The sequence below is a fragment of the Trachurus trachurus genome, assembly GCF_905171665.1.
Source record: "Trachurus trachurus genome assembly, chromosome: 4".
In the NCBI taxonomy this organism is placed as follows: domain Eukaryota; kingdom Metazoa; phylum Chordata; class Actinopteri; order Carangiformes; family Carangidae; genus Trachurus; species Trachurus trachurus.
Genome location: NC_139898.1, coordinates 31,893,180 through 31,913,572, shown reverse-complemented (window position 1 = coordinate 31,913,572; position 20,393 = coordinate 31,893,180). Strand labels below are relative to the sequence as shown.

Below are 20,393 nucleotides of genomic sequence, written 5' to 3'. Positions count from 1 at the left end.
CAAATATTTCAAGCTCGTTTTGTAGCGGAAGCTTCTCGAAGGACTCTGAAACTTCTCCCAGCCCTTATAGTCCACATGAGGGCGAGTAGATAATGAGTGAAATTTCAATCTTGGGTGAACTATCCCTTTAAATTCAAACTGGTCAAATAAACAATATTTATAATGTAGGCTAGTAGATATACATTTATATTTTGCACCTGATTTTTAAACCAGTATAGTGATATACCGGTGATCAACTTTATAACTTTATAAGTAAATAAAGTTAACTTTTGATTGTTACACAAATTAAGAACTTTTCCCCAACTTCCCCTAAGGCAGTGTTTTTCAACCTTGGGGTCGGGACCCCATGTGGGGTCGCCTGAAATGTCTAGTAATTGAAAAAAACAAACAAATACTATACTCTCTCTTTCTCAAATATACATCGAGTTCAAATAAAATGCAGAAATTTGTGATGTCAAAATGGGGTCACGAGCCAAAAAAGGTTGGGAACCAGTAGCCTACCACCCTCAGGGTTTCTTTTCCAGAGAAGTGCCTAGCGAGAAAATTAGCAACTTTGAGTTGAGCCTTTCCATGTTTGTGTTGTTCTATGATCAAACTGTCATAGTTTAAGCATGTAAGAGATTATTTCATAGAGAAGTCAGAGCCACAGACTGCATATCTTAAAGGACAATTCTGGGCAAATTCAACTCAGGGCTGTATTTTCCTATAACATTTTAGGTCTAAAAGAAGGAATCTGAAGATTTTCAGTTTAATTGCTCCTGTTTACATCCCTCAAAGCCACAGACAGCGTCAGATGGCTACTCAAACATGCACCCAGAAGTTTATTTACTTCAAGCAAGTCGACATGTTTGTAAAACTAGACCTAGTTCAAAGTCTGGCGGAGTCGAGACCCAAGTTGACGCTCGGTGTGTTCAGGTGCAGTGGGAAGCTCCCGTTTGTGTCATAAAAAACACAGGAATATCAACTTGCTTGAAGGAAACAAACTTCTCGGTGCATGTTTGAGTAGAAAAAATGTTTACTTCAAGCAAGTCAAGAGTTGATATTCATAACCCTTTGAAAACATGTTGATTTCATGGTTCAGTAACATCTTCCGTGTGTGTGTGTGTGTGTGTGTGTGTGTGTGTGTGTGTGTGTGTAAACGTCTCATGTCTCGCTGTGCCAGGTTGTCCGACGGACTGGGACGACATCCGCTGCTGGTCCCGTGCAGAGGTGGGGCAGGTGGTCAGTGTGTCGTGTGCCAACGTGTCCCAGCTGTTCGCTAATAACCAAGGTAACCAACCCTCAAAACAATTAAAGGGATATTTAAGCAATATCACACGAGAGGGAGTGCTGTTGTACTGTATATCAGCACGGCTATGATTCGGTCGTAGGCACGAGGCCGCAGGCCGAGTGCCGCACAGTGGCGTAGATGACGTAGGGTTGGTGGGTTTTGTAAACCCATGGGCCCTCTTGTGGTGAAATCCTGAGGCCCCCCACACTGCCGAGGATTTTTTTTTTTTTTTAAATCGGGGCGGGCTGGTCATAGGAAGGTTCGGGACGCGGTTGACCGCGGCTGCCTTCCGTCGCAGCGGCAGGTAGCACAGAGTGTAACATCAGACTGGGTCACTGCATTATGTTGCATATTAAGGGGGGATACGAGCGGGCGCGGCCCCTCCCAGTTTGAGCTGATCCATGCGTCTATTACATCAAATTAAACAACAGAAGCTGGTCTACAACGTGTAAAAAACATGTTTTTATGACCCAAACACTACTCAAACAAACAACTAAACATCAAACTTCATGAAGCACCTCTGTGTGGACCCAGTCGCCACATTTCTGGCTCGTACTGTATACTACTGTGCATTGTGCAAAACAGTACACAGCTACCGCTCATTATGAAAGAGCTACAAAGATTGGAACGTTACATAGCAGCCGCGGCTGCACAGCAGCTACACAGCAGCAGGCAGAGAGAGAAGACAAAAACCAGCAAAGTCCAGCACACACAGACACTGCTTGACCAAAACATGGTTGTACATTTCCTCTTACCTTTGCTGTTTTGCCGTGAAAAGTTTGTTTTATGGGTAAATCCCATAGACTGTAAGGTAAATCCACAATATTTCCAGTTTGAACAGAACTTTGACAGGTGTTACATCTAAATCGGTCCGGACGGGCTTTAGGAGCGGCCGAACCTTTGTTGTTTTTTTGTTGTTGTTTTTTTCAACTTTATTTAAAGTTGTAGCAACAACAACATTTCAGTCTTTCCAGCTCACATTCGTTACAACAGTAACAGCACACTTTATCAGAATCAACCACTGCAGAGATAATGTTCATACATTGTACAATCATTTGATAGAGGTTTTGAGCTTTAGCAGCATCATTCTGAAGGACACTCATCTAAAATATGATTAATTTTTTTTTTTGGGGGGGGGGGGCGAATATTATTATTTATTTATTTATTTTTCCCGTGTGCCATCTTCATTTACTCTTCACCAGTAGGCTAACATATACTGAAATTTACACATCTCAGCAATTTCAGATGTTTTTCTAATCACTGTCATGGTTCATTCTTGATGCACTTTTTTGGCTTTTTTTCTGTCCTCTATTTGTGTGTGCAATGTGGCCCGCTGCGCACGCGGGCCCCTTGGACCTCAAAACCCATGTGGAATACAGCCCAGCTACGCCACTGGTGCCGCAGATAATCACACCGTGCTGATATACAGTAGGCTACAACAGCACGACCTCGAGTGTGATATTGCTTTTATACAACAGTGCTACGAGCGCATTTTAGAACAGTAATAAACTACAAGAGATTATGATTTGTTTGTTTATTTAATCATTTATTTGGCTCCGCCAACAGAAATAGTTCCTCAACTGGGAAGGGAGACAAGGCTGTTGCCAGGCAACACATAAACATTTCATACTAGCTTGCTACTAGCTACAAGCTTTTCCACCGAGCTGCTTCCAGTGCTGGTTCTGGTTGTCACTACCCGATTTGCAACGCTACCCCATTTGTGACAAAACTGGTCTGCGCATGTGCAGGCCGGCCGCCATCTTGGACAGCTGCCTACGGCAACTCCACTTGGACAAACTTAATTTGGGCACTGCCCGATTTGCGTACAATCGCAAGTCTGCTTAAAGTTCTGTACATTTAAAATACGGTACTGTGAAATTGATTTAAAAAAAATAATTAAAAAAACCCGCGGACGTCCGTCATAAGACAGCCGCGGCAGACTCGTTTATTGAGTGTTGTGGTTAGTTGTGATTGTTTGTGGTTGTCGTGGTGATGAGGCCGGCGAGAAAAGACGAGAGTAAACATTAAAAGTCCGCCTGTGTTCCTGTTTTCTGAGCATCAAGATCCAGACCACCACAACGAACCCTCAATTTACATTACTAATAAAGTATTTTTTTTTTAAATAATAAAAAGATAAACCGTCTCTGGCGACGCAGATGGGGCAGTGATCCTAAGTCAATTCAACTAAGTTTGTCCAAGTGGAGTTGCCGTACGTGGCTGTCACAAATCGGGTAGCGTTGCAAATCGGGTAGTGACACTGGTTCTGAGCCCGTGTCTGATTAGCACCGGAGCAACAGGACCAGCATGAAGACATACAGAGACGCTATCGATACCGTATTACATTTGTTTATCTGCTATGTAATATATATGTAAACACAGTTGAAGCTAAGTAGCTGAGCTACGTGGCTAACAACAGCTAACGCTAATATCAAAACACATCGCTGTCAAAACGTAGTTGCCCCCGCGGCGATTTTTTTCCAGCCGTGTTTAGTAGAGATTTATCTCCAATTAGACGGACCAGGTCAGGTCCAGGTTTTAATGTTCAGGTCCGTTTCTAACTGTAGTAGTAGCAGAGAGATGGGGCAGCTCCTGTATGGGGAGCCTGGCTCTGACTTAGCTCCTGTCCAGCTGAACAGCGGAGTGATAATGTCTGTAAAAAGTCGCAGTGCTGTTATACTGTATATCAGCACTCATGGAACGTCTCTTGTCCAATCAAATTGCTCGATTGGGACCGGTCGGAACTAACTGTTGTATAATCTGGCATAAATTTAACCCCATAGGGTCTAAGACCCGGTAGAACTCATCCATCTCAGCCATCCAGGGATCACGTTTGTCGACTGCAATCTTCTCAAATTGTAGCGACTTCAGCACAGACAGTCAATCTCAGTCAGGTCAAAATGTCTTTCAAAAGGGCCAGAGAGGAGTTGCTCTACGCTTCAGATGGCAATTTAATTTCACAAGAAGGGTTTTTGCTATTATATAACGTGAACGAATCTAAGAATCTTAAGATTTACCATGTCAACTATACATGATACATTTTCAGAGTGAAACATATAATGTACAGTGTCAATCAATTGTAGAAAACATTTCATTTCAGAAGTACAATGAGAACCATTTAATCCACTCATCTGAACCACATGTTGTAGCAATGTGTGAGATGTGAGATCGCTTGTTTTTTCGTAGTAGATCCGCCGTTGCTTAAAGTTCCTATTGTTAGAAACAGAGAGGGAAGACAGATAGGAACACTGATGCACTCTGTAATCGACTCGTCAGGGCTTCTGCATTTAAGCGGCTGGAGGAGAGTGTGTGAGTTTTGTTTTCGTCTCTTTTCAATAGAAAACAGGCAAAGTTTGATGCCTTGTATTATGGGATGGGACCCTATTTGTACTGTTGATGAAGTTTGGTGCTGTTCTGAACATTATTTGTGGCTTTGAGTTGCTTTTTTGACGGCCGTTGGCTCTTGGCTCCATAGACAGCCGTGTTTTTCTATCTGGTCGTCTGTGCTGAAGTCGCTACAACTAGAAAAGTTTGCGGTCGACAAACTCGATCTCTGGAGGAGGGGGGGTTCTTTTGGGTCTGACGGTGCATTAGACCAGGGTTAAACTTACCCTGGAGTATCCCTTTAAAGGGATAGTTCACCCAAAATTCAAATTTCACTCATTATCTACTCACCCTCATGTCGACTAAGAGCTGTGAGAATTTTCACAGTCCTCCGTGGCTTCTCTGAGTTATGGGGGGGGTCCGTGCAGCAGTATTTGTCCATATAATGGTTGTGAATGGATACCACTTTTCTTCGTCCGAAAAGACACACCAAAAAACATTCAAATACCTCCATCCTGCTCGTCTGTACTGTCTGTCTTGTATTGAAGCCCCGACATGAGAAATTGTTCCGAAAAAAATTAAATAAGTCTATATTTTAAGCTTGTTTGTAGTGGAAGCTCCCAGTGTCTCAGTTCACTGCTCTTCCTGACCGGCGGAACAATTTCTCATGTCGGGGCTTCAATACAAGAGGGACATTACATACGAGCACTATGGAGATATTGGGCCCTAGTCTCGTAGACCGAGCGAAGTCTAACCTCAGCGCAGCTTCGCCACGCCAACGGGGCGTGGACCAGGTCCATTTCGCAAGATTGGTGGGCCGCGCAGTCAGACTTAGACCAGCGCAGCCCCTCCCCTCGTCCCTCCCACCGGCACAAACGGCGAAGAGGGAGGAGAGAGGGCGGGAGGGAGACAGGAGGAGGAGAGAAAGGCGTGGAGTGGGTTTGACACAGCCGAGTCAGATCTTCACCAATCAAAGGAGCTCCTCTCCTCACCTTTAACTGCGCGGAGGGCGATGCGCGCTGCAAGTTTGTCATTTTATACTTGGACATGGACGGAGGAAACAGCGACGCCAGAGGCCGAACCTCTCCCCGGAGGAAACAGCTGTTTCCCCGGAGGTCCGAGCTCAGAGTGACCAATAATGAGTTTACTAATAATAATACAAATATCCTTAATCAGGTTTGATCTGATACACTGAGAACCCCTGCCCAATGAAAGAAACAACAACTAATAAACTAATAAAGAAACTCACATTTATTCAAACCCGTTAGCAAGATGAGAGGTGTAATCTCAACATAAACAAACACCATGCGTAACGGATGAAATCACCGTAAAGGACGCTCTCTCTCTCTCTCTCTCTCTCTCTCTCTGTCCGTCTCTTTTTTTCTCTTTTTTTTTCTGTGATAGAGATGCTGAGTATACTGTAGTAGGCTATATACTGACTATCTGATACCGAGGCAGTGGTGGTGGACTAAGAGAGATGATGATTTGTGTTTTGTTTTTCAATACGGCTGCGTGACGCGGTCGCTCGCCGCTAATGAATTAATAAGTAAATAAATAAATAAAGCGATCATCACAAGGGCAGAGTGGTATCTCAACACGGCAGCGACATGCAGTCATCCACCCTCAGTCCTGCTTTTGGGACATCCACAGCTGCTTTTCAGTGCCAGTTCGTCCCTGCTGTGCTAATTCAGGTGGAGTTTCCATTACGCGCCGACAGCCTTTGATCTCTGCTTTGATCTGACGTCAGATGTGACGGGACAATCTATATAGATATAAATTCACGGGTTGATTCCATTAGTTGCATTAAATAGTGGTTATTGTGGATATTTATTGCATTGAAATGTGTCTGGAACTGTGGAGATCTGCCTGTGAGGTCTTGGTGACGTGTGTGCACTGCAGGTCAGTCAGCCAAACTTCCACTGCACCTGCTGCGCTCCGCCCTGCGCTGAGACTAGACCTGGTTGGAGGTGGTGAGCTTTCAGCGCAACCTCGGCGAGACATTTTCGCACAAAACTTCCACTGCACCAAGCTGAATCTGTGACGCCTCCCCCTGCTGCGCGGCCACGCCTATCTCAGCGCAGCGCGATCTACAAATCTCCCAATCTGACTTTGCGCTAGGCTGCGCTGGTCGAAACTTGCATTAGACCGGCTGCGCTACCTTGCGCCACCTGCGCTGCGCCAGCAAACTAGGGCCCATAAAGATGTTTTTTGGTGTGTCTTTTTGGACGAAGAAAAGTGGTATCCATTCACAACCATTATATGGACAAATACTGTGCGCTGAGTGAAATCTGAATGTTTGACCACTGTTGATCCCTTCAAAATAAAAGTCTCAGCTTAGACTGAGGCTGAATATTGAGTGACAGGTTTGTGCCGTCAGAGGTCACTGATGCTGATAAACCTCATAACTCAGATTCAACTCCTCCTCAGACAACACGGAGAAAGTAATGAATTGAAAGTCAAACCTTTCTCTCTCTCTGTCTCTCTCTCCGTGGGCGGGAGTTTGTTGGCGCTGCTCGTTAAACATGGCCGCTGTTTCAGCAGCAGCTTGTCCCCCGGAGCCTCGACCTCCACGGCCTCAAACACTCAACATCCGACCGTTTAGTTGCCGACGCCGACGCTGCTGCTGCTGCGGCTGCCGGCCTGCAGGCCTGTGGAGCAGTGGGATGGTGAATGTTGAATCCACCCACCACAGCTCAAACCCCCGCGCTGCTGCCGGACTCAACAAACCGACCGAGAGCTGAAAAACTTTTCATCCTCCTCCTGAAAACTCACATTCACGGAGGAAACATGACGACCTCGGCCCGAACGCATCGTAGCTCGGTTGCTCTGACTTGACTTGAGGCCGTGATGAAAACAAGCGCTGCTCATTTAAATTCATCTCTACGCTCCACACACAAGCCCTCAGTGATACTGTAGCTACCCCTACAATATTATTCACAATTACTGTTCACAACTTTTATTTACAATTATTATTTCAATCAATATGATAATTATTCACCATTGTTATTACTTTACTTTACTTTACTTTATTGTTTTATTGTGCGTGGACAGTCCCAATTAATCAACTGCATTAAATACAGTAAAAAGGGCAGCTTTAGCCAGCATGGCTGTAGTCCCCGGCCAGATGACAATGGGCACCCTAAAAAACAACAATATATTACAACACAATGATTAAAAAGAATCACTAGGGAGAGGATAGAACAGGTAGGCATCAGTACAATCATGCAAAGACAGCACAGAGAAACATACAAGAGCAGCACATGCAATATACCAGTAATCACACACAATAGGCTACATCAGCACATACATATTCACAATTATTATTCACAATTACTATCCACAAATATTGTTTACAATTACGTTTCACAAATATTATTCACAATTACTATCCGCAATTGCTATTCAGAAATAATATTCACCAAAATTATTCACAATTAACAAAATATTGTTCACAGTTACTATTAACAATTAGTTTTCAAAATTACTATCCATAATTACGTTTCACAAATATTGTTCACAACAATTACTGTTCACAATTACTATTATTGTTCACGATTATTGTTCACAATTACTATTCATGGTTATTGTTCACAATTACCATTATTGTTCACGATTATTTTACACAATTTCTATTATTGTTCACGATTATTGTTCACAATTACTATTCATGCATATTGTTCACAATTACCATTATTGTTCACGACTATTTTACACAATTACTATTGGTTATTGTTCACGATTATTGTTCACAATTACTATTATTGTTCAATATTATTGTTCACAATTACTATTCATGGTTATTGTTCACGATTATTGTTCACAATTACTATTCACAAATATGATTTACAAAAATTATTCACATATTTACGATTACTATCCATAATAAAATTAGCCACAATTACTGTTCATGATTATTATTCATAAATATTATGAACAAGCTCAGAAGTTCCTCTTCCCATTTAATTTCTTATTTACTCTACATGTGTGTGTGTGTGTGTGTGTGTGTGTGTAGGTTACATCTACAGGAACTGCACTGCGGCCGGATGGTCCGACGTCTTCCCGTCCTACGAAGACGCCTGTGAGTTTGCAGGAGATGAACCGACGGAACCGGAGGTGGAAGAAGTTTGTTTCTTTCTGTGTTTGAGCTGCATCAGTGTCCTGTTGTCACAGCAACAACAACAACAACAACAACAACTCACTGACTCGCCGTCTTCTTTTTTTTTTTATTATTCTTTTCATTTTTCTTTCTGCCTTTCAGACGACGTACTTCTCCAATTTCAAACAGGTGTACACGGCCGGCTACGCCACCTCGCTCATCTCACTCATACTGGCCATCTTCGTCTTCACTGTGTTCAGGTAAAACTTTTCTATCATCATCATCATCATCATTTTCTTCCTTTTCTTCATCTTCTACTTCTAATTCATCTTTTTCACCTTCTTCTCTGCAGGAAGTTTCATTGCACCAGAAACTACATCCACATCAACCTGTTCTTCTCCTTCATCCTGAGAGCCAGCGCCGTCTTCATCAAAGATGGCGTCTTGTTCTCTGATGAAGACATGGACCACTGCCTCATGTCCACGGTGAGTGATAATGATCCACGTGTGTCTTTATTCAGTTTTAAATGTGATAAAGCCAATAATGTAATAAAATGTTTGAGCCAATAACATAATAACTTTTTTTTTTTTTTTTTTTTTTTGCCAGTAATGTAATATTGGCCTAGTATTGAAATCCCTTTTGAAAATGTAATAATAACTGGTCCTGATAATGTAATAATATATGTATCACTCTTTTTTATTTTCAGGGTAGAAGATGTCAATGTGTTACCATCAGGTTGTTGTAGTCTACTATGCTTACTGTACTTCCTCTGTTTGCAAACATATGTGAGAAACCGCCAAGCAAATCACAATTATCATAAAAGCAGGTATAGGGTTTGTTTCTCAGTGTAGATGAGACACAGACACACAATGCAGAACTTAAAATGTTTCACAAATGTGACATCTTCTACCCTAAAAATAAATAAAAAATGGAACCCTTTAATTTACAGGCCGTTAATTGCGTAGTACTGTCAAGAAATGGCCTTGAAATAACGGCCAATTTCATAGGTAAAAGATTACACGTGCTTTTTATGCTCTGAATTTTTTGGGTAAGGTCAGAATTTTTCTCCACCAAGTCTTTGCAATTGACCGTTATTTCTGGGCTATTTCTACGCAATCAATCATTATTTCTTGTCTATATTTCTCGACATTACTATGAAATTGACAGATATTTCTAGTCTTTTTATTTCTTGGCTATTTCTTGACATTATCATGTAATTAATGGCCTTTAAATTAATGGGTTACTGAAAAAACAAAACATATATTATTAAATTATCTGCTCCAGTTATTACAATGTCAAAAGATTTTTTCAGTATAGGCCAATAATGTAATAACAAACAATAGCAAAAGAAGGTTATTACACTGCAAAAACTCTAAATCTTACTAAGAATATTTGTCTTATTTCTAGTCAAAATGTCATTTCTAGTCAAAGCAAATCTTATTATACTTAAAATAAGACTTATCACATTAAAAAGTAGCTTGTTTTTAAAGATAATTAGATTTTTTTTTTTTTCATATCCGAAAAGGAGTGGGAAGAAGTCAAACTTATTTACTCCCACCCCTTATTCATGAATTATCTATCAAGTTATCTAGTCATTATAGTCTATACATATCTATCTATATATATATCTAATATATATTTATATACATATAGATTTATTCTAACATATGATTACTAATCTTTATCTCTCTATAGAGTCTATATAGTCATATACATATAAAAACATATACAAACACATTCATACAGTGTAGGAAAAGACATAAAGACACGATGAAGATGAATAGCCGTCCACTCTGTGTCTGGTGTCGTGTTGCGTTCACAGACATCCTGTAAATCGGCCGTGGCCTTCTTCGAGTTCTGCATCCTGGCCAACTACTTCTGGCTGCTGGTGGAGGGGATGTACCTGCAGACGCTGCTCGCCCTCACCTTCGTCTTCCAGAGGAAGTTCTTCTGGTGGTACATCCTCATCGGCTGGGGTGGGTGGACGGATAGATAGATAGATAGATAGATAGATAGATAGATAGATAGATAGATAGATAACTTACAGTAGATAGGTAGATAGATAGATAGATAGATAGATAGATAACTTACAGTAGATAGATAGTTAGATAGATAGATAGATAGATAGATAGATAGATAGATAGATAGATAGATAGATAGATAGATAGATAGATAAGGTAAAGGTAAAGGTACTTTATTTGTCACATATACAGCTAGTACAGTGAAATTCTTTCTCTGCATTTAACCCATCCCTGAGGAGCAGTGGGCAGCCACGGTGCGGCGCCCGGGGACCAACTCCAGATTATGAGCCAGTGCCTTTAGTCAGGGGCGCTGACTGGAGGATCAGGCTAGCTGACATGTTTTTAGTGGTGGGGGAAACCGGAGCACCCGGAGGAAACCCACGCAGACACGGGGAGAACATGCAAACTCCACACAGAAAGGACCTGGGCGGCCGGGGATTCGAACCCAGGACCTTCTTGCCGTGAGGCAACAGTGCTAACCACTGTGCCACCGTGCCGCTAGATAGATAGATAGGTAGGTAGATACTTAGATAGACAGATAGGTAGGTAGATACTTAGATAGATAGATAGATAGATAGATAGATAGATAGATAGATAGATAGATAGATAGATAGATAGATAGATAGATAGATAGATAGATAGATAGATACTTAGATAGGTAGATAGATAGATAGATAGATAGATAGATAGATATATAGATAGATAGATAGATAGATAGATAGATAGATAGATAGATAGATAGATAGATAGATAGATAGATAGATAGATAGATAGATAGATAGATAGATACTTAGATAGGTAGATAGATAGATAGATACTTAGATAGGTAGATAGATAGATAGATAGATAGATAGATACTTAGATAGGTAGATAGATAGATAGATAGATAGATAGATAGATAGATAGATAGATAGATAGATAGATAGATAGATAGATAGATAGATAGATAGATAGATAGATAGATAGATACTTAGATAGGTAGATAGATAGATAGATACTTAGATAGGTAGATAGATAGATAGATAGATAGATACTTAGATAGGTAGATAGATAGATAGATAGATAGATAGATAGATAGATAGATAGATAGATAGATAGATAGATAGATAGATAGATAGATACTTAGATAGGTAGATAGATAGATAGATAGATAGATAGATAGATAGATAGATAGATAGATAGATAGATAGATAGATAGATAGATAGATACTTAGATAGGTAGATAGATAGATAGATACTTAGATAGGTAGATAGATAGATAGATAGATAGATAGATAGATAGATAGATAGATAGATAGATAGATAGATAGATAGATAGATACTTAGATAGGTAGATAGATAGATAGATAGATAGATAGATAGATAGATAGATAGATAGATAGATAGATAGATAGATAGATAGATACTTAGATAGGTAGATAGATAGATAGATAGATAGATAGATAGATAGATAGATAGATAGATAGATAGATAGATAGATAGATAGATAGATAGATAGATAGATAGATAGATCATCCTGTCTGCTCTTCATCCTGCAGGTCTCCCGGCAACCATCATCACAGCCTGGATCCTCACCAGGAAGTTCTACGACAACAGAGGGTGAGTTAACTGAGCCGTTTCCCTCCGGTGGAAACACAAGTTCACGTTCACGTTGCCTTCAGCTCCATCAGACTGAGGACTGTGATGCTGTGAGCGGTCGCCATGGTGACCTGATGTTTACAGTGTTGTTGTTGTGTCTCAGGTGCTGGGACGACGACGAGACGACGTTCATCTGGTGGATCATCAACGCTCCGATCACGGCGTCGCTGCTGGTGAGTGATGTCATTTCACTTAAAACTTACCGACCAATCACAGCAGCTGTGTCTCAGTTTGAATCCTTCTACACTATGTTCTTACTTCTGTAGGGCACACATAATGGAAGTATTCGAATTGAGACACAGCACTGGTCTTGAATCTCCCATCAGGCCTTGGTACAGACAGCAGGTGTGTTAAATAACCCCCCTCCCCTCCCCTCCTCTGCAGGTGAACTTCGTCATCTTCATCAACGTGATCCGGATCCTGGTCCAGAAACTCCGGTCTCCAGGCGTCGGCGGCAACGACACCAGTCACTTCAAGTGAGACACAGATACGATGCACACGCACACATCATGGTTGTTGTGCACTCCCCGCACTTTCTCTTTTTTTTTTCTCTTTTCTCTCTTGGATATGTGTGCCAGTGTTGCTACTGTAATGTATGTATTGTGTCTGTATGTTTTACAAGTACAAAGCAGCTGTATTATGCCCAAGACAAATTTCCCTCCCAGGACAAATAAAGTTTATTTGATTTGATTTGATGAGTGTACTTGTACAGCTACACATGTGAGGACCAGTCAAAGTTTTAAATCAGAGTGAGCACATTATGGCCGGTCCTCACTTTCTCAGATCCCAAGGGCTGTTTGAGGGTTAAAGGGATAGTTCAACATTTTGGCAAATTGGCCCATTGCCATTATACCTTTTTCTTTTCTTTTCTTTAAAGTATACTTTTTGGCTTTTTGCCTTTATTTGATAGCACACAGTAGAGATAGACAGGAAAGGGGGAGGCAGAGAGAAGGGGAATGACATGCAGGAAAGGGCTGTCCGACACAGGACTCGAACCGGGGCCGCCTGTGGCGAGGACTGTAGCCTCTACATGGGGCGGCCGCTTTACCCACTGCGCCACACACGCCCCAGGTTCGTTACTTTTAATTGTCGGTGCAAGATATTTTTAGAACGGCGGAGCAGAGTCGTGAGCTGCAAGTTGTGACCTGCACATTCACCACGCTATGAGATAATAACAGAACGTTACCAGACAGAGTTGTTTTAGAGGGAAATTCATGCAAAACCGCTGATGCATGTTGACTTCAGGGACAGTTTTTCATCATCAGTCTCTGTATTTCCCTCTAAAACAACTCTGTCTGGTAACGTTGTGTTATTATCTCATAGCGTGGTGAATGTGCAGCTCACAACTTGTCCACCAGAGCGTTGTGGAGTTGTTGGATTGTGCATTTGATGAGTTTGATGAGAGAAACCAAGAAATCCCATGAGCCTCCGTAGCGTAGCTCTGAGCAGCTCACGGCTCTGCTCCGCCGTTCTAAAAATAGCTTGCACCGACAATTAAAGGTAACGAACCTACTGCTATGACTATAGGGATTATGGCAATGGGCGTTGACATAATGTGTGTCCTCACAAAGATAGCCATACAAACTTGTGTGTGTGTGTGTGTGTGTGTGTGTGAGTAGGAGACTGGCGAAGTCCACTCTGCTCCTCATCCCTCTGTTCGGGATGCACTACATGGTGTTCGCCTTCCTGCCGGAGAACACGGGCGCCGAGGCTCGACTCTTCATCGAGCTCGGCCTGGGATCCTTCCAGGTAACACACACACACACACACACACACACACACACACACACACACACACACACACACACACACACACACACACACACACACACACACACACACACACACACACACACACACAATCATGACGCATCCTAACGTGTGTGTCCTGTGCAGGGGTTCGTTGTTGCTCTTCTCTACTGTTTCCTCAATGGGGAGGTGAGTCAGTCACTTGTTTATCTGCAGCTGCATCAGAGCTCATAACAACACGTCATACAACCAGTAATAACATCAACATGTGTGTGTGTCTCTGTGTGTGTGTGTGTGTGTGTGTGTGTGTGTGTGTGTGTGTGTGTGTGTGTGTAGGTGCAGGCGGAGCTGAGGAAGAGGATCTGGAAGTGGCAGACTCAGGGCTACCTGAGCTGCAATAAACGACGGCGAACCCTGGTCATTGAAAGCAGCACCGTCACTCAGATCTCCGTCCTGGACAAGTCCAGCCCCAAAGAGACGTCCGGCGTCGCCCTGACGACGACGACGACGACCAGCAGCGTCTCCGCTGTCTGAGGACGAGACATCACACTGCAAAAACTCAAAATCTTTCCAAGAATATTTAGTCTTATTTCTTGTCAAAATGTCTCATTTCTAGTCAAAACTACAGATGTTACTGGTTCAAATTTGCGGACTTCACGCGTGGTCCACGCGAGACGGCACAAGACTCATGCATTTTTTTTCTTTGGCGAGACAAGAGGTTTTAATGAAAAGCCTCAATGTGCCAAAACAACCGCCAGGTGGCATCTGTGAGAACGGAGGACGACAGGCGGATGACTCAGTGATCTGTGCAGTAATCCACAGCTTAAACTCTAGGCTATTAAACTAGAACTAACTACTGTATACACTGCCTAAATCACAGAAACTATTGTAATATGATAAAGCCTGTCTTGCTTTATGACTTGATGATTATGTATCACATATCGCCGCGATTAGGAGTGGCGCTGTTCATGATACAGAATACAAGAGGATGAAAGGAGAACTAGCTGCAGACAGTAAATAATATAGTAGCCTAGTTTTTCAATGACAAAATGTAACGACGGCAGCTACAGTAGACTATAGCCCACGTCTCACTCTCTTTTTTCGGTCATCTGTCTCGTCATCTCCAAAATGTGTTTTTAAAATGAGCCAACTACAGTACTGTGCAGTAGTGCCGCAGATTTCTCACTCCGCACCTTGTTTGAGAGTGCAGCTGGATGATTTCTTGTGAATGAACGGGTCTGTGTCACTTTGGGGCTGGGCGATAAAACATAGGATAAATAACTTTCCCTCGATAGAAGACGCGGCCGATACAAAGTGACACCGTCAGCCATGCAGCCGGCCTGGACTTTTTATTTTTAATTATGAAGGATCATCTGCGCAAGGCAAAGATGATAGCATCAACAAAACACGGCGTAACACACGCGGCTGTATGGGACAGGCTTTTATTTAATTCAGAACAAACCGCTTAGCAAAAATGGAAAATATAGTCTATAATAATTAATTGATCTGTTGTTTGGCCACTGTTTGAAAATAACCCTCTGCCCTTTATACATGTGCGTTCAGATTAACAATAAGACAAGCCATGGTTGAGTTTATTGAGTTTTAGCTGCTCAATCTCATTGTTTCAAAGAAAAGGGATTGATTTTTATAACGAAATGAAACGAAAACAATATTATATTGATACATTGTTGTAAAAAAAATCCAAAAGAAACGAAAATGAACTAAAGAAAATAACTTTCACACACACACATTAAAACAGTGCGATTGGTTGAAAGCTGATAATTAGCCATGTGCTTATAAGCTGATTGGCCGAAACCAAGAACAAAGCCGCGTGAATGGCCAATCGCCATGTGTTAACATTTCCATATTCCGCACATTCTGTGACAAACTGTAAACTGTTTTCTTGTCTGTAACAACATCTATTGCACGTCTGTCCGTCCTGGGTGAGGGATCCCTCCTCTGTTGCTCACCCTGAGGTTTCTCCTGTTTTTCCCTGTTAAAAGGGTTTCCATGGAGTTTTTCCTCAGTCGATGTGAGGGTCTAAGGACAGAGGATGTTGCTACGATGCCATGTAAAGCCCTTTGAGACAAACTGTTTGTAAAAACGGGCTATACAAATAAAATTGCCTTGCCTTGCCTTGCCTTAACGGCCGACATGTAAATCAGCTGTTTCGATGGGCGTTATATGAATAGAGATGTTAATGTGGTACTTTGCACATAGGCTACTTTCTGTAACTGGAAGAAAAACAGCCAGCTGGAAGAATGTGTTGCCTAAATCTTTTACTGTGTGGGAGAGGCAAAACAGGTTTTATTGTCAGTAGTCGCTGCAGGGACGATTGATACAGCTGTTTCAAATGTCCCTCACGCCACCGTGCGTAGTGATTGTGGTCACACTGCGCGATCAATATCTGTATATAAATCACCAAATTAATAGCCTAACTGTTTTGCAATGAACAACAACCGATTTGAATGAACAACATGTATTTTTAATAAACACCACATATTTTTAATGTTCGTGTTTATGACGTGAATCAACAGATATTCAGCAAAGTGAGGGGAAAATGCCGAGGGAAAAATGACAATATGTTCAACTGTGTATCCATAAACATGACTTAGGGCAGGGAAATAAGTAAATTAAATGAAAATGCAGTTGTCCAACAACTCGTACAAAAGAAGAAAGGCGAGTTTAATCGAAATGCGGATCTTGACAATTGCGCACGGGACAAAAATATTTATTTGACCTATTTATATTGTGAGAAATTATGTGACATTTTGGCAATAACGAGTACACTAGTATGTTGTCCGATATGCTGCATAAAAACGAGAGTAATGTCAGTAGTTTCTGTTTAAAACATGCTGTTTCAACCGTCCCTCCTCTGTGTCTCAAACGACCCGCATAGGTGGGACGTTTGAGACAAATGTCAACTTACGTTCAAAGTTATAAAACAGCGCGATCATCCAACATATGTGTTAAATTACACTTGTAACTAAGAAAATACACATGTGAGTTGTTGATCACATGATAAAAATGTTTGTGTACATAACGTCATCTTTGAAAAAGACGTTTAAATGAAAAGTGTATCAATCGACCCGGCTCTCCCCTGACTATATTTTCCATTTTTGCTAAGCGGTTTGTTCTGAATTAAATAAAAGCCTGTCCCATACAGCCGCGTGTGTTACGCCGTGTTTTGTTGATGCTATCATCTTTGCCTTGCGCAGATGATCCTTCATAATTAAAAATAAAAAGTCCAGGCCGGCTGCATGGCTGACGGTGTCACCACTCTCTGTTGTCTGTCAAAAAATGGATGAATTAAACCTATAGACTTTGTATCGGCCGCGTCTTCTATCGAGGGAAAGTTATTTATCCTATGTTTTATCGCCCAGCCCCAAAGTGACACAGACCCGTTCATTCACAAGAAATCATCCAGCTGCACTCTCAAACAAGGTGCGGAGTGAGAAATCTGCGGCACTACTGCACAGTACTGTAGTTGGCTCATTTTAAAAACACATTTTGGAGATGACGAGACAGATGACCGAAAAAAGAGAGTGAGACGTGGGCTATAGTCTACTGTAGCTGCCGTCGTTACATTTTGTCATTGAAAAACGAGGCTACTATATTATTTACTGTCTGCAGCTAGTTCTCCTTTCATCCTCTTGTATTCTGTATCATGAACAGCGCCACTCCTAATCGCGGCTATCAGGCTGTCAGCATTGTCCCCAAAACGTCTGAGCAGTATTTAGTACGGTGCTGCCACCTTGAGGAAAACAGTTGTGGTGAAAAGTCACGCGATCACGCGATCCTGCAGTGCAGGAAAAACCCCGCAATTTTGAACCAGTAACATCTGTAATCTCTTTCCACTTAAAATAAGACTCATCACCTAAAAATTAACTTGTTTTTAGATCATTTTCACTTGTTTCAAACTATTTTTCAGTTGAAATAAGTAGAAAAATCTGCCAGTGAAAGCAAGATTTTTGTGCCTTGTAATAAGAAAGAAAAACTTGCTGGATTTTACTACTTATTTCAAGTGAAAATATGCTTGAAAGAAGTAAAAGGTGTCTAAAAACAAGCTACTTTTTAATGTGATGAGTCTTTTTTTTTTTAAAGTATAATGAGATTTGTTTTGACTAGAAATGACATTTTGACTAGAAATAAGACAAATATTCTTGGTAAGATTTAGAGTTTTTGCAGTGCAGGAAGACGTCCCAGAACTAAAGACTGAGGCCGAGTGTTTGATGTTTGTGCTGCAGGTTTCACTGTGACCCCCCCCACCCCCCCTTAACTCCCCAGACGTGAAGCAGAACCAGACCGAACGGCGCCTCGTTGACCTTTGGCCTCTCATCATCACACAGAGGCTGTCAGAGGTTTTGATTCGTGAGCTTGTTGCTGTTCTTGTTGTTGTTGTTGTTTCTCAGCGTGAATGTACATTTTTATGACTGTGACGGATTCACATCAGGATCAGACTGTACAAATAAAATGAATTATAATTAAAACTAATAAATTACATTATTATTGTTAATACTTATTCATTATTTTGTTACTTGCTTTAATTCTCATTTGTCAAGAAGATCAAACATGCAACTGTTTGTTATCACAGAGTAGTTACCGTAATGTGCTAAAGGGCGGTGTGATGTGTTGTCAAGTCATCTGTACCAGGAGAAAATTAATTTATTGTGTATTATAACACACACACACACACACACACACACACACACACACACACACACACACACACACACACACACACACACACACACACACACACACACACACACACACACACACACACACACACACGTTCAGTCAGGGCCCTAAGCAAAATTGTATTTTGGGGCCCTCTATTAGCCTACTGCCAATAATAGTGTTTATTGATCATTTACACACCTTCTATGAACTAATCTATCATTATAAATCATTATAAATCATTATCCTAGCCTGGCATGGTTTTATACATATAGTTTCTATTTTGAAATAATACCAAATTCTGCTAAAGGTGCAGCCTGGGGGATGATTTACACTTGTGATATACTGTAGTGCTCAGGGGGATTTTTAAATAAACTGCAACAGCAATGTGCAACGAGTTGCCACACAAGTTTACCTGAGTAAGGAAAACAAATTTGATTGGTCGTTATCGAGCAGGGCGGGATATTCAATGTTTTGGGCGAGACAGAGCTCGGTGTGTGTGTTGTTTCAGACGTTTGATTGACGGATGACGGATCCAATATCAGTGGCTGATGAATCGTGAGCAACATGACGTATAATCCGTGCGCCTTCATTATCCAATTGGGGAAAAAAATACCACACTTTCATCCCGGATTTACTCGAAAATAGAATTTTGCACAAAGTTTGGTCTACATCGTCTGATAGATGAGTTATTACACTAATGTTAGGACCCACAGTGGGCTCAAATAAAATTTTCTTTTCTGTACAGCATTAACAAGTTGATTGCTCTTTGACGCCCCCTAGAGTTTATGGGGCCCTACGCAGGTGTTTAGTTCGCTTATGCCTTGCGTTCAGTGACAATAAGTCAAAAAGTGGCATCACAGCAGACACATGGTCAGACAGGAAGTGACAGAGTTAGAAACATTTATTGATAAAAACCGAGAAACAGATCAGAAGAAGAAGAAGAAAAAGAGTGATTTACATTCAGTCATCAGTCCACGTACTGATACCCCCCCTCCCTCCCGCCCCAACCCCCCAACTTTAAATGACTTACCCAGGCAATTAGCGTAATGAAGCAGTTCAGTACAGATGATCACAGTTCATGCTGCTGCAGTGAAACAACAGGAACTCAATAAAAGCTCTTTGTGTTTATGGCACTTTTCATTCAGAAAAAAAAGTTCCTGGCTCCTGATTGGACGAGAGCTGAAACTCTCGACTCTCGACCCCCCTCTTGACTCCGCCTGCTGCTTCGACCCCGAGGGAAATGATTGAACGTGCATGCATCGATCAGCCAATGAGGGTCCAGAGGCCTCACAGGAAGCTGCACAAACACCACCACCATCATCATCATCATCATCATCATCATCATCAAAATAATTAGACTCATTAATAAAAACATGAGGACGATCACAGTCAAGAGTTTAAATTGACACATTTCCACTTAGAGCCACAGAAAAGTCCACGGACGGAGCACAACACGGTTTCTGTTCAACTGCACTGGCTTTAGTTTGGGTACAATACACACACTCTCTCACACATACACACTCACACACTCTCTCACACACTTTTACACACTCACAACTGTCTCAGAAACGTCAGCTACTATGGCAGAGTTCAGATCAATATTAACTCTTCATAT

The 20,393-nt window shown here is 41.6% G+C and overlaps 1 protein-coding gene across 1 annotated transcript in view; it reads left to right on the top strand.

Moving 5' to 3' along the window:
- The window catches only part of ghrhrb (growth hormone releasing hormone receptor b), a gene marked incomplete at both ends in the record, with an annotated part of 24,947 nt that extends 10,318 nt beyond the window's left edge, over window positions 1-14,629 (top strand). Inside the window, 11 exons of the mRNA XM_083970026.1 lie at window positions 1,163-1,270; window positions 8,604-8,704; window positions 8,850-8,947; window positions 9,040-9,172; window positions 10,510-10,663; window positions 12,247-12,307; window positions 12,450-12,519; window positions 12,731-12,822; window positions 13,966-14,095; window positions 14,243-14,284; window positions 14,432-14,629. Of these exons, the coding sequence (XP_083826152.1) occupies window positions 1,163-1,270; window positions 8,604-8,704; window positions 8,850-8,947; window positions 9,040-9,172; window positions 10,510-10,663; window positions 12,247-12,307; window positions 12,450-12,519; window positions 12,731-12,822; window positions 13,966-14,095; window positions 14,243-14,284; window positions 14,432-14,629 (1,187 nt within the window). The remainder of the gene's footprint in view (window positions 1-1,162; window positions 1,271-8,603; window positions 8,705-8,849; window positions 8,948-9,039; window positions 9,173-10,509; window positions 10,664-12,246; window positions 12,308-12,449; window positions 12,520-12,730; window positions 12,823-13,965; window positions 14,096-14,242; window positions 14,285-14,431) is intronic.
- Window positions 14,630-20,393: the final 5,764 nt, after the last annotated feature.